The sequence below is a fragment of the Rhinolophus hipposideros genome, assembly GCF_964194185.1.
Source record: "Rhinolophus hipposideros genome assembly, chromosome: 15".
NCBI classification, from domain to species: domain Eukaryota; kingdom Metazoa; phylum Chordata; class Mammalia; order Chiroptera; family Rhinolophidae; genus Rhinolophus; species Rhinolophus hipposideros.
This window is the reverse complement of record NC_138061.1, coordinates 45100479-45113430: the sequence shown is the minus strand read 5'-3', so window position 1 is coordinate 45113430 and position 12952 is coordinate 45100479. Positions and strand designations below refer to the sequence as shown.

The following is a 12952-nucleotide window of genomic DNA, read 5'->3' as shown; positions in this document are numbered from 1 at the left end:
TCTGAACCTATTATCCAGAATATTTTAAAGATTTTTGATGTGATTTCTTCCTATTTCCCCATATATAGGTGTCCTAGAGACTAGCATCTGAAAATCCCCAGGGGCTAAGGTTATGAAGATGGTGTTTAGGGGTATAGATGGTTTTCCACACATCCACATTTTAAATTGCAAGTGGAAGATGCAAATTGCATACTGTTCAAAATACAGCTTATCCAAAAAATTGTTACTATGCCAACACATTAAGTTGACTGTGCCTGGCAGATTAGCATCTCAAATATGAGTATGCTAAGTAGAGAGACTGTCTTAATAAACCATGTCCATAACATTTTTATTCTTCTCTCCAAATAATTTGTATACACATACACACCTGAATATGCTTATATGCATAACATACATGTATATCCTTATGATTATATATATGTGCTTATTTATGTACATGTGATTTATAAATGTATAGTTGTACTGTTTACCAATGTGCAGTCAGTATTTGTGTAAAGATCTGTCTATCTGAATGTATATTGCAAACATACATAGACATAGTACCATTTTGAGATAAATTATGTTATACTTCTACCTTTGGAAGCATACTAGCAGTACAACTAAATAAAGCATCTGTATTTCTAACATATGTAATGTATTGCATTAAATTTGGATTAATTTAAAAATTTAATGTTTTAGAACATTGAGAAGTCCAACATTTATATTGAAGAGTAGGTTTAAATATGTCAGCTCCTAAATTATACACTGCTCATCTCAACTTTAACATTGTAGTTCTAGAGCAAACAATTATAACTCAACAGATTTTTTATATGAAAATAAAACCTGAGAAGGTTTTGATTATATGACTTAAAAAAAACCTGTATGTCTGTTTTTGAATGAACAAATTTTATGAACTTTCTATAATGATTACTTCTTTCTAAAATACTTTTTGACATAGTGAAGTAATTAGAAATCTAATTATCACATGTTTTAGGCTAAAATGACTCAGTTGCCTGAGGCAGAAAAGGAAAAGATTGCTGAGCAAGTTGCTGATTTCAAGAAAGTAAAGAGTAAGCTGGATGCAGAGATTGAAATATGGGATGATACAAGCAACGACATTATTGTTCTGGCCAAGAAGATGTGTATGATCATGATGGAGATGACAGACTTCACAAGGTAATTATGTGGAAAATGATGTGTAATATTTATAATGGTTAGAAATATTCATTGCATTAGTGAAATCTCAAGATTTTTTGAATGGCAGGGGCTAAAAATGCAGTGGTAGGTAAAAAGCAGGTAATATAAAATCAGACAGTTGTAGGTATGTCCTTCTAGAGGTTTTGGTAAGTAAATATGGCAGAGTTTCTAATAAAATGTCAGGGAATAATTTTAGAAACCTTTTTATATCCTCTGATGTCAGGAATCTTCTTGGTATATCATATTAGCATATTACTTTTACAAAGAAATTGGTAAATCAAGATATAATCTCTATTGGAGCTACTTGAATGGTTGATTTCCATAGTTACATAATTCTAGTTATAGTGCTTTATGTATCGTCAAAATTAATGTTATCTTTTGCTACTGAAACAGCAACGAGATATATTTGAGTACAATGACTTAACAATATACATGAAGGAATTATACATTGTGTGTATGTATGTGATGAAAAGAAATTTGCAGAAGATTATAAGGAGATGAGAGAACTGAAACTATTAGAAAGGATATATTGAAATAACTGACTGGTTTCAGAGTGGGAAAGAAGGAAAATGAAGTTAGGAAGATGGAAGGGTAAAGACACGTCACCAACAAGTGGAGAGGGCACAGACTTCAGTGACGTTTTTCCTGCTCTGCATCTATCTCTGTCTCAAAGGAATTAATGTTTTATTGTTGGTATACTTTAAACTGAGTTTGAAAAGGATGCTGAAATATGAAATAAAAGGATGCTCAGTGACTTTGACGGTGTCATAACGTGTAGCTAAGGTGTTCAAAGAGGATTCACAACTCTACAGAGTGACAACTCATTGGGAAGTAGACACATTTCATGTTTTGCAAAAGCTACGGAGCCCAACATTCTCACATTCTATAGGTGTCACTGCCAAAGGCATCTACAGAATAGGAATATTGTGCATTCAAACTTCAATTAAGGTAAAGCAGCAATATTGAATTTCGAACTCTTGATAATCTTTTCATGTGAACTGAATCCAAGTTCAGTTTAATTTCAGTTCGCATGAACTATGACAAATCTCCAATTGTTTTAAAATGAATGGAACCTTGTTCTTTACTTCTTTTTTACTCCCAAATCTGTTTCAAGAATTTTCACTGCCATGACAATGTTTTTTTCTGAGGGTTAAATTTAGCAGTTATATATATATATATAAATATATATTTATATATATATATATACACACACATATACACATATATATACACACACATATACACATATATATACACACACACATATATGTGTATATATATACACACACACATATATGTATATACATATATATACATATATATATTCTATTTTTTAGTTCCACCCACTTCACATTTCTTTCACTCTTTCACTGCAGTTGTTTGAGCTTGTTTGTAAGGGGAACTGTGAGAATGGGGTGGAGTCGAAGCTGGCTCTGCAGTATTTAGCAACAAGCAGTCAACCATTTTAGTACACTGTGTCCCACATATAGCTTTCAATAGCCATACACACACACACACACACACACACACACACACACAGACACACACACACACATATACACATAGATATTTTTACATAATATAAAAAAATAGTAAATTATCTTTTCTAAAGTGTCACGGAATGCTCTGTTTTCACATTTTCAACTACTATCTTGTTATTAAGAAGAGGCATAAGAGTAAAAACTTCGATAAATGCTTACTGTAGACTACACTATGATGAATATATATGTCTTATCATTTTTATTTTCAGAACAGTGTGATTGATTATCATATTCTCCATTTTATTTTTAAAGAAACTGAAATTCCTAAAAGTCAGATAAATTGCTCAAGGACATACAAATGAAATTGACTTCCAATTAGAGTTAGTCTAACTGCAGAATCTGGGTACCTATTCATTGCATTACGAGTCTTCACCCTTGTGCTAAATACAGACCAAGACCCAGTCTTTTCCTCAAGGTAAAAATAAACAGACACATTAGCTATAGCAACAGTAATTGTATAATGCATTGCATGCTTCTGGCTGTGAATACATTAGGATTTCAGAAGATCAGAAGTGAAGAATTATTAGTAGGGAACACAGTAAGGAAAGAACAAAAGTATGAACAAGTGAAGTTTGTATTAGACTGTAAATGAGATAATGGGGATTGGGCTGTGGAATGAGATGATATAAATGAGAAAATGCACAAGGGTAGAGGCCCGGAGGTGGAAATGAATCTGATTTTGGGTGGCTCTAAGGAAACTATATAACTATATGAAAAAGGTAAGGTGGATATGAAGATAGTTATAGATTATAAAAGGCCTTAGAAAATGTGTGTGTGTGTGTGTGTGTGTGTGTGTGTGTGTATTTAAGTAGAAAGTAGGAAACTATTCAAAATTTGTGATCGTGATAGTGGCATTATAGAAAGAAAAACTGCTTTCTGTACTAATATATTTTTAAAACTATTCAAAAATATACCAGGGTAATATACCTATCCTCCTAAAATTTTATATCTCATGCTACAATGTGATGTCACCTTTTACTTGAAAACATGAGTATTAACTTGACAAAATTTGTAAGATCTTCTAGAGTTTCTGTTGGTTAATTTACGAAGCATCTACTATCAGGCACTGCCCTTCGTATTAGGAGATGTCACTATCTACAGTGGAGAATTTTGAACTACCCGTTTTAAGTATGGCATTTTGCATTCATAAGTTAACCTAAAATATAAAGGAGGTGTACGTGAATCTAAAGAGGTTTGCTGTGAAGTGCTGAACTCACAGCTTTCCTTATATCCAGGATACGCTAAGTAATGACTGGGCAACCGGAGGTGATAACCTTGAAGAATGTCCCACTGAAGGGAAAAGAAAAGAGTACTCATCCTCACGTAGAAATATGTTGCATTTGTCTGTAGAAAAGGAGCCCTAGGATGAAGCATGAGTCAGCTGTAGAGTGATGGCAGATGACGAACTAGATTTGGAAGTAGGGGTACATTTGCTGATTGTTATGCTTTGTACCTCCACTGGATACAGGCTAGCATTGAAGAAAACTTTCTTCCCCACCTTTCTTTTCCAAGATACAATTCTGAGAGCTGGAACAGCAAATGAGCAGAGGGTAGAAACTCACCTTGCCTCTATTGAGCTAGGTCTTCAGAATTAAAGCTTTCCTAGAAGCATTGTTGAAATGTATAAATATTTACGTGTTCTATGCATTACATCCTTGTGTTTGTTAAATATGGAATCTCTTTGCACGTGGCTTGTTTTGCTTTTTGAGGTGAAACATTTATATTCTAATATCATTTGTTAACAACAATGGCAAATTAAATGTTTTAGCCTACATAGCCAAGGAAATAAGAAATATTGGTGTTTTATGTTTTTTTCTTTTAAAAACAGTCTTATGATTTAAACTATAAAGGCAGATAAATTTAATTTTTGTTTTACTTGATAAGGCTACAAAATTGTTTCTCATATGTATTAAACATAAATATAAATAACTGACAAATTATTGAAAATATGAGATATGGATCATTTAAGATTTTGAAAAAACACTTCTGGCTTTGGAATTTAAGCTTTAAGAAGGCATTCATTTTATATTTGAAATAAATATATCATCGAGGGAGAATTATTTTTATGTGCTCTACAATGATGGCTCATTGTTTTATTTTGGAAAATGTGTTAGGGTGATTATAAGCTATTATTGCCTTTTCCATGAATATTCGCCCTGTAAAAAATTGGTTTGTTTTATCTTGTGGAGACTTGAATCCTGAAAACAATTATTCAGCCATGCAAAGGAGGAATGCTTTAACATAAAGGAGAATGATTCTATCTGTCAATTATTTTTACATGATAAAAATTTGCATGTATTCTGACATGATAAGTAATGGACAAAAATTCAGCTTATGTAACGTCTTAGTAATTTTCATTAAAATTAACTGAGACTGAGAACACAGACATTCTTGCCTGAAATCTGGAATTTCAATGTCTGGCTGTAGTGAACTTTTGAGAAAATTGGTGTAATGGCTATTTCAGTTTCCAAGTGGCAAAAGATTTCAGGTGGATAGAATTAAATTATGCATCTTCTTTGAGCAAGGAGACTAAACTGTTAGAAATGTAGGGATAAACAAATATCACCCAAATGAGACATACAGGGGCTGTTTATTCTGAGATTGCTGTAACAAGGGAGACAGCCACCATCATTTGCTTTTGGCAGAGAATCAAAGGCAGGCAGGGGAGAGGGAAAGCTTCAAAATGAAAAAAAGAAAAAAGAAAAAAGAAAAAGAAATAGGTGGGGGCAGATTTCAGGCATCTTTGATTGGAGTTTTTTGACATAGGGAAGATGCTAGAGGGCTAAATAGAAGCAGGACATCTTATGTGATTAGTTTGGGGAGCATGTGTTGCTTTCTCTGATTATTATTGAATTACTTGCAGGGGCAAGTGTAGGTAGGCTGGCTGCTGTTGCCTGGGTTCTGGGCCAGTTGCTGTAGACACTGATTTAGTTTGTTAACTTAGTCCCTAGTCGCTGCTGAGGTTGTGGGTCAAAATCTTATTGTCATGTTTAGTCTGGCCACTGTCCATTTGTGTATTCAGTCTCTCAAAAATTTAATTGGTAATCATTTCTTTGGAATGGTGATGGATAGATAATTACATAAACAATATTGAATGAAGTTGTTTTCCTAAACCTTTTCCTAATCTTTTTTCTAAACCAAATGATCCAATGTGTTTAAAAGCTTAAAAAAAAAGGAAAAGAAAAACAATGAGTTATTCCAATAGAAAGACCTTTGTGAATATAACTAATTTTGTTAGTCTTATTCCTGCTGTGTTTCAAGAACTCTTAATTAGTTGGGTTTGGAGTTTATTTGCTGTTCTACAGTACTATGATGAATATATTCTAAAAATAGGATTTTTTTCTTTCACATTTGTTATTTTAAATTTTCACTCCTATGTCTAATTCTCACACTACAAAAGTTTTAATACCATATCTTAATTCAACCTTATTGTGTTCTCTTATCACAGATACTTTCATCCCCCCCCTATTTTATTTGATCATTTCATTTTTTCCTTTCTTATACAGCTTAGATTACTTGGCCTATATTATAATCACTATCTCATGAAAATCTTGATCTCTTTGTCTCTTGTGACTACATGACACACAAAAATCACACCCCTGCCTCAATCCAACCACTGCCTTCTCCTGTCCTTTGCTTAGGCTTCAGATTGTGAGTTTCACCCATTCTTTCCTCTTGATCAGGTGTGTGTTTGTACCAGGAGATGTTATAGAGGTAGGGAGCCTGAGAGAGATACTGAATTCTTGCTACTCTGGTATGTAGTTACTTAGGTCCTTTTTAATTAGGGGTGGAGATCCTTTCTCTAATAAACTTCTCTCTTTTTGTAGGTTTTTGGGTTCAATTCAGCACTATACCTTGATTACAGATATTTGCCTCCACCTGCCCATCTTTCACTTGGAATAAGTACCCACTTTGAAGGCAATCTCTGATATTTACATTTTGTGACTATATTCTCTGATTGTGGGTGGTACTTGATCTCAGTGCCCCTACCTTGCTTGTCAGCGCCCCTACCTTGCTTAGCAAGGACACTGGTAAGTCAGGTGCAACTATATAAATATTAATTTTCATTATCATTGTAGTTATGACACTTAAAACATGAGGCAACCTCACTTTGCTCATATAATGGCAGTGGCTATTTAGTGATTTTAATTTCTCCAATGAAGATTATTCTCTGCTTTTTAATTTTTGTCTACTTTGTCATACTCTATTTTTACTATAACCATAATATTTACATTGCAAATGCTAATTCATAGATTTTTTTATTTGATACAAATATTTTTTGTCTGTCTATAAGAGCAACAAAAAAATATATAAGGAAATAACTATCAAAATTCCATTATATGCAGGCCAAAATATCCAGAGTTTTGATTTAGATATTCTTGGCAACTAAATATTTTAGAAGGGAGAACTGAACTTGATGTTTTCCTTAGGAAAACTCTCTGAATCCCCAAATTCCATCATTGTCTGCAGAGAACATTTCCTGTTCTACAGGGAAAGGTAAAACTTCAGAAAGGGGTTCCATCAAATTTCTAGTCTGATGGAATTGATAGTATGCAGGAAAAATAAAAATAAAAACAAATTATAGGAATGAAAACATTAAATATATATTTTTTGCCCTTTGACCATTAAAAGTCTTTTTTGTTTATCGTAATTTGCCCACATACTCATATGTAGGGAACTTCTTCAAAATTTTTAAAAAATAATTTATTATAAGTATTTGGGACCTACAAAATGGTTTTAAATTTCATCAGTGCATTGTGACCTTGGTGAAAGAAGCTGAATTAATTCCTGTATGTTATTTTATGGAAGTGTTGACTTTTCAGCTTACATAGATACTAAAACTACTTGGGGAATTATTTTTCAAATAAATAGTCTGAAGGAGAAACAAAATGCAGTGACATAAAAGCCAAGAAGAAGTGAAAAGAAGTCAAAGATTTATTGAATTATTTGTTCATTCATGTACTCATTCATTTATGCATGCATTTAAAAATATTTGGTGAACACCTATTATACATTAGGTTCTGCAAAATCTATATTTGGGTTCAATTTCTGCCCTTAAAGACTTATAGAAATTAGGAAAGGAATAAATGTAAGAAGTAGGAACCAAGAGAGTGACCAGCTATGCCTTGAGAATTAATAAAGACTTAAACAGACGAGGAATTATTTGACCTGAATCTTAAAGAATGAGTGAAAGTTTCCCACATGAAGAGAAAGAAAAGCACCTTAAAGAAGGAACATGAATTGTTGGATATGCTCAGAAGAAAGGAAATCAGGAGATAGCATTGTTGTGAGTTGGGAGAACACTGTTAAGGGCTTGGAACTTATAAAAACCTAGAGATGTCAATTGAAGTGTTTTAAGATGACACTAACATTTTGTATACAGAAAATAGGGAAAAAATGGGTGCTTTTTTTTTACTGGAATGTATATTTAGGAATAAAAAGATCATTTTGAGGATGATGAGGAGTTCACATGTAGGTATTTTGGATTTCAGATAAAACATGCAAGTGATATCCTATTAGAAAGAAGAACTAGAGTTTAGGGTAATGGGTGCATTGTTCTAATGGGAATTATTCTGAGAGAGACCATTGTTAAAGCTGTTAGAGTTAATAAGCTTCTCAAGGTAGGCTATGTGCAAAGAGAAAAAAAGAAAACTATAGCCTGAATATTAATATGTAAAAAATTAAAATATTACAATACATATTTGTTTAGTCTGCTTTTCTTTCATAAATTATTAAATTGTACATTGTTTATTCCTCTTACAGAAATGTGAAAAAAAATTCCATCTCTTTGGGCCCAGGAATGAGAATATTTTATAGGTGTTCTACGGAATCCCTTGCAGACCCAACTTGTCATGTCTCTATGGGAAATACAGCTCTTTTTCCCTCAGTTTCTTTTTTTTTCCAGATCAGAGCTTAGTTGTCTACAAAAAGATTGCCCGTATTTTCAGTAGTCCTAAATCTAATAAAAAGGAAATGGAAATGTAACTTTGAACCTGTACCATGATACACTCATTTGCTCGGACTACAAATACATAGTAGCAACAGGGCTAAATCAATAAACACTTTTCTTTTTTCTTTTATTTTTAAGCAGAAAATACAGTATCTCACATTGTTATAAGGAAGTTTCAGTAAATATGTCACTAGAAATACCAGAATATAAACAAATAAACAAACAAAACAAACTCTGCACAGGATATTTTGATATTATAACTACTATTAGTGATATTTTTGTTTAGTAGTTTTTCACCTTATGACCTGCTTTTTAAGGGTGAATAAGACCAAGGGATGCAGTGCCACAGTACATTTTCAGTGTAACATTATTGGAAAGGAAAGGAAAGGATGCAAAGGAAGCCACAACTTTGGATTTAGGTAGATAAAATCTAGTATGATAGAATGAGTGTATATTGGAAGTGATTCATTTCTTTCCAGCATGGAGTACTTTGGATTTTGAGATGTTTCTTTAGGCATACAGTACACAGGAAGCTCTCTAATATCTGCTTAACTAAGATGAACTATGCTACCAAAACTCGTACGTGTATAAGACTTTTACTTTAGTTTTGTTTTTGTTTCCCAGCAAACCACCTTTCTCATTGAATTTTGTCAGGTACACATAAAAGTAGTATGCATAGTGGAAAATGCCAAGAGTGAACCCTTTGTCTGGTGTTTAACAGTAAAATTTGACTTTGGAATCCAATATACCAGAGTTGAATCCTGACTTTGTCAAGAGATTTTTTTGTGTGTGTGGTGTGGACACATAACTTCATTTCTTCATTTTTTTCTTCACATCTTCATTTTGTTTTCATTAAAGTGAGAAAGCAAAATTTACCTGATAAGTTTGCTGTGACAATTACAGTATATAAATAATACATATAAAAAGTGCCTAGTGCAGAGGAAGGACAAAATAAGTGGTGACTATTATTTTCAAATTACTTTAAATTCTTTTTAAACTAATGTGAATAGTCAGAAGAAATAACCCTAAGAAAGTATTGGTGTGGAACTTTAAATTCTTTGCACAATTCCACAAAACTTAGAATATGGGACACACCCACATAATGCATGGTTGGGGAATGAGACAGTATACAGTCAAAAGCTGATACAGAGAAAGGTTGGAAATGTTTTGGCCATAAATGGCATGGATCAGTCATCATGGATACTAATGCCTGGTTAGTTAATATTAAAAGAGAACCAAAAGATGGAGTCCAGTTTGGGTAATATGGGTTATGTAGGAGAGGAGTAAGTTATATCCTGCATTGCCTGAAGTGAGGAGGAGATAAAAGCTTCTCAGGTAGGCATTTCTAGCAAATTTCAATATAAACAACTATTGAAGGAGTGTTGTTAAATAAATACAAAATTTGGTTTGGTATGTTCTTGATTTCTCTGGATAAAGGCGTGATTATAAAACAATTAAATTCTACATTAAAAAAAAGGAGTCCTGCTACATTTTTAGTCACATTATAACTAACATCATACCTCTTAAGATCTACCTCCTACAAAATATTAGATTAGAAAGAGCAGATTCAAGCATTGCAGGAATGTCAATTTGCCAGCCAGCCACCATGTGTTTGACTGGTGTTTAACAATGAGTATTGACTGACCTCTGCTGAAGAACATGGATAGTATCTTGGTACATGAGGCAGTTGCAACCCACAAGTGAAAACACAATCTCTCAGATATGTAATGGAATACCAAGAGATGTCAAGGTGAGTCACATTACATAAATGTCACCAGGACATCTGCTGGTGGTGCTTTTCTTCCGATTTTCTCCTTGTATAATGAAGCATCTCTAAGGTGCCAGTGGGGACTGGTAGTCTTTTACACTTGCACTAATATAAAATAACGTTTTATATTTGCAAATCAGTCTCATTCATTACAGATAAAGGCAGATACTAAATCACAATTGCTGTTGAGGAGCACAAAACTCTTTTAACATACTACACAGCGAAATTAACCTTAAAAAGGCATGGGTAGCTTTATAGTACCCGTTTAAAGACTGCATTGCCAGTGGATTGCTGACCTAGGGGTTCAATATTTGTCCACTGTTTTTAATAGAAAGGGATACTTTTAAGTTGCTGCTTTTACAAATTCCATATTCTAACAAATAAATGGTTCAGTATTTAAAAGACAGCCTCTAATATGTTTTAAAATCATAATTTCTTACTTTTCAGTGTGAGTGTTTTTCCTGAAATGTCCTTTCCTTAGTATTGTCATTAAATTGTTTCCTTTAATTATTCTGTTCTCTTTCCTTTTTCTTCTGCTACCCAGAAGGCTGTGTATATTTGCTACTTTCCATGGTGATTACTTGTCAACATACCTTCTGGTTTCTTTCCTTCTGTTTCTCTGGCCTCAATGTAATTGGATTACACTTGTCAGTTTTATCCTTTTCTTTCCAGAGTCTGATTCTCTTATCTTGTACCCTAATAGCCCTAGTCTCCATCCACACAATTTCTTTATATTTTTACATTTTTCCTATTTTTTCCTTTAACATTTGCCACTTCCAATATATCATCAAATTCTTTCCCACTATTTTCTTTCCCTTTCATTTCTTGCCTCTTTTTTATAAGTCACTTGCTTCTAATGTTTCTATGCCATCTCTTTCTCCTTGCATTTATATAATAATGTCCATATAATCCCTTTACCCACAGCTTTCGTCACTCACAATTATAAGTATTTATTGAGTGTCTCAACATAGGGACCTAAAAATAATATGACACAAACTTGCCTTTAAGGTGTCTTCTATCTAGAAGAGACAGATACATCAATCAATCAATCAATCAATCAATCAATCAGTCATTAAAATTGTAGAAAGTTCAGTGATACAAATAGATACAAGGTTTACTGGAAGCCCTAGAGAATGGTGCTATGGGTTGGGAGGGGATGGCATCAAGAAAAATAATTTCTGGATGATGTGCTAACCTATCTAAGTCTGGAGGTAAGGGTAGTATGTAGTAGAAAGAACTGTCTAGGTAGAGGGGACTGCATGAAAAAAGGCTCAGAGACACAAAATAGCATCTGTGGTGAGCACACAAACATTTGGACACTGCCCGAGTGTAAACAGAAGGCAGGGAATGTGGAAAAGGAGGTTGAAAACAGGAAATGGTCTCTGTAGAGGGAATTATTTGTCATTCTGAGAAACATGAATGTGATCTGGAACCTTGGATGCATTTGAAGTAGGGGATGGCTGCTCAGTTTGACCATATATTCTTTCAGAATTTAGAGGATAGACTTGAGGTATATAAGAATGGAATTAGGGGAATGAAGACTATTTTATGAGAATCTGGATCAGGGTGGCAATAGAGAAATATCAGAAAGAGCAGATTTGAGAATTATTTACATGAAAATCAAAGTGACAGAACTAAATTGCTGAATGAATATAATAATAAGAGAGGGGATGACTCTTGGAATCTACATTTAGTGATTAGGTGAATGATGATAACAAAAGCTGAGAGAGGTAGAACATGGCACAACTCATCCTTTATTTTCCCTTCTTAAGAGATCTTCCAAAATATTGATAACTTGCCTTTTATAGAGTGCACTTAATTTTTAAAGCTCTCACCTACTCATTACTTATTTAATCCTCATGAGAATCCTCTGAAATTGAGCTGGTAATATTATCCATAATTTTTAGATAAGAGCACTGACAAAACCTTTCCTCCAGTGTATAAGGTCTGACAATTCAGTTTGCGAACTCATCCTAGCAAAAGTTCTGCATACCTCATTGCTGAATATCACTATGGTCACCTTCGAAGTACTCCCCTTGGGAAACTATGCGCTGATGCCTGCACTTAGTCTACACTTCAAAACAATTTTGGAACTCTTTTTCTGGAATGGCCATCAGAGCTGTCATTGTATTACCCTTGATGTCCTGAATGTCATCAAAATGTCTTCCTTTCAACATTTCCTTTATCTTCGGGTAAAGAAAGAAGTCATTGAGGGTCAGATCAGGTGAGTAGGGAGGGTGTTCCAATACAGTTATTTGTGTACTGGTTAAAAACTCCCTCCAGACACTGCCATGTGAGCTGGTGCATTATCATGATGCAAGAGCCATGAATTGTTGGCGAAAAGTTCAGGTTGTCGAACTTTTTCATGCAGCCTTTTCAGCACTTCCAAACAGTAAACTTGGTTAACTGTTTGTTCAGTTGGTACAAATTCACAATGAATAATCCCTCTGATATTAAAAAAGGTTAGCAACATCGTTGCAACAAGTTCCCAAACTTAATTGTCCAACCTCATATATC

The 12952-nt window shown here is 33.7% G+C and overlaps 1 protein-coding gene across 4 annotated transcripts in view; it reads left to right on the top strand.

Moving 5' to 3' along the window:
• CTNNA3 (catenin alpha 3) overlaps window positions 1-12952 on the top strand; it is a 1458437-nt gene that overhangs the window by 1322826 nt on the left and 122659 nt on the right. For all 4 annotated transcript variants that reach the window (XM_081075326.1, XM_081075327.1, XM_081075328.1 and 1 more), the window contains exon 15: window positions 974-1155. In XM_081075326.1, coding sequence (XP_080931452.1) covers window positions 974-1155 — 182 coding nt within the window. The remainder of the gene's footprint in view (window positions 1-973; window positions 1156-12952) is intronic.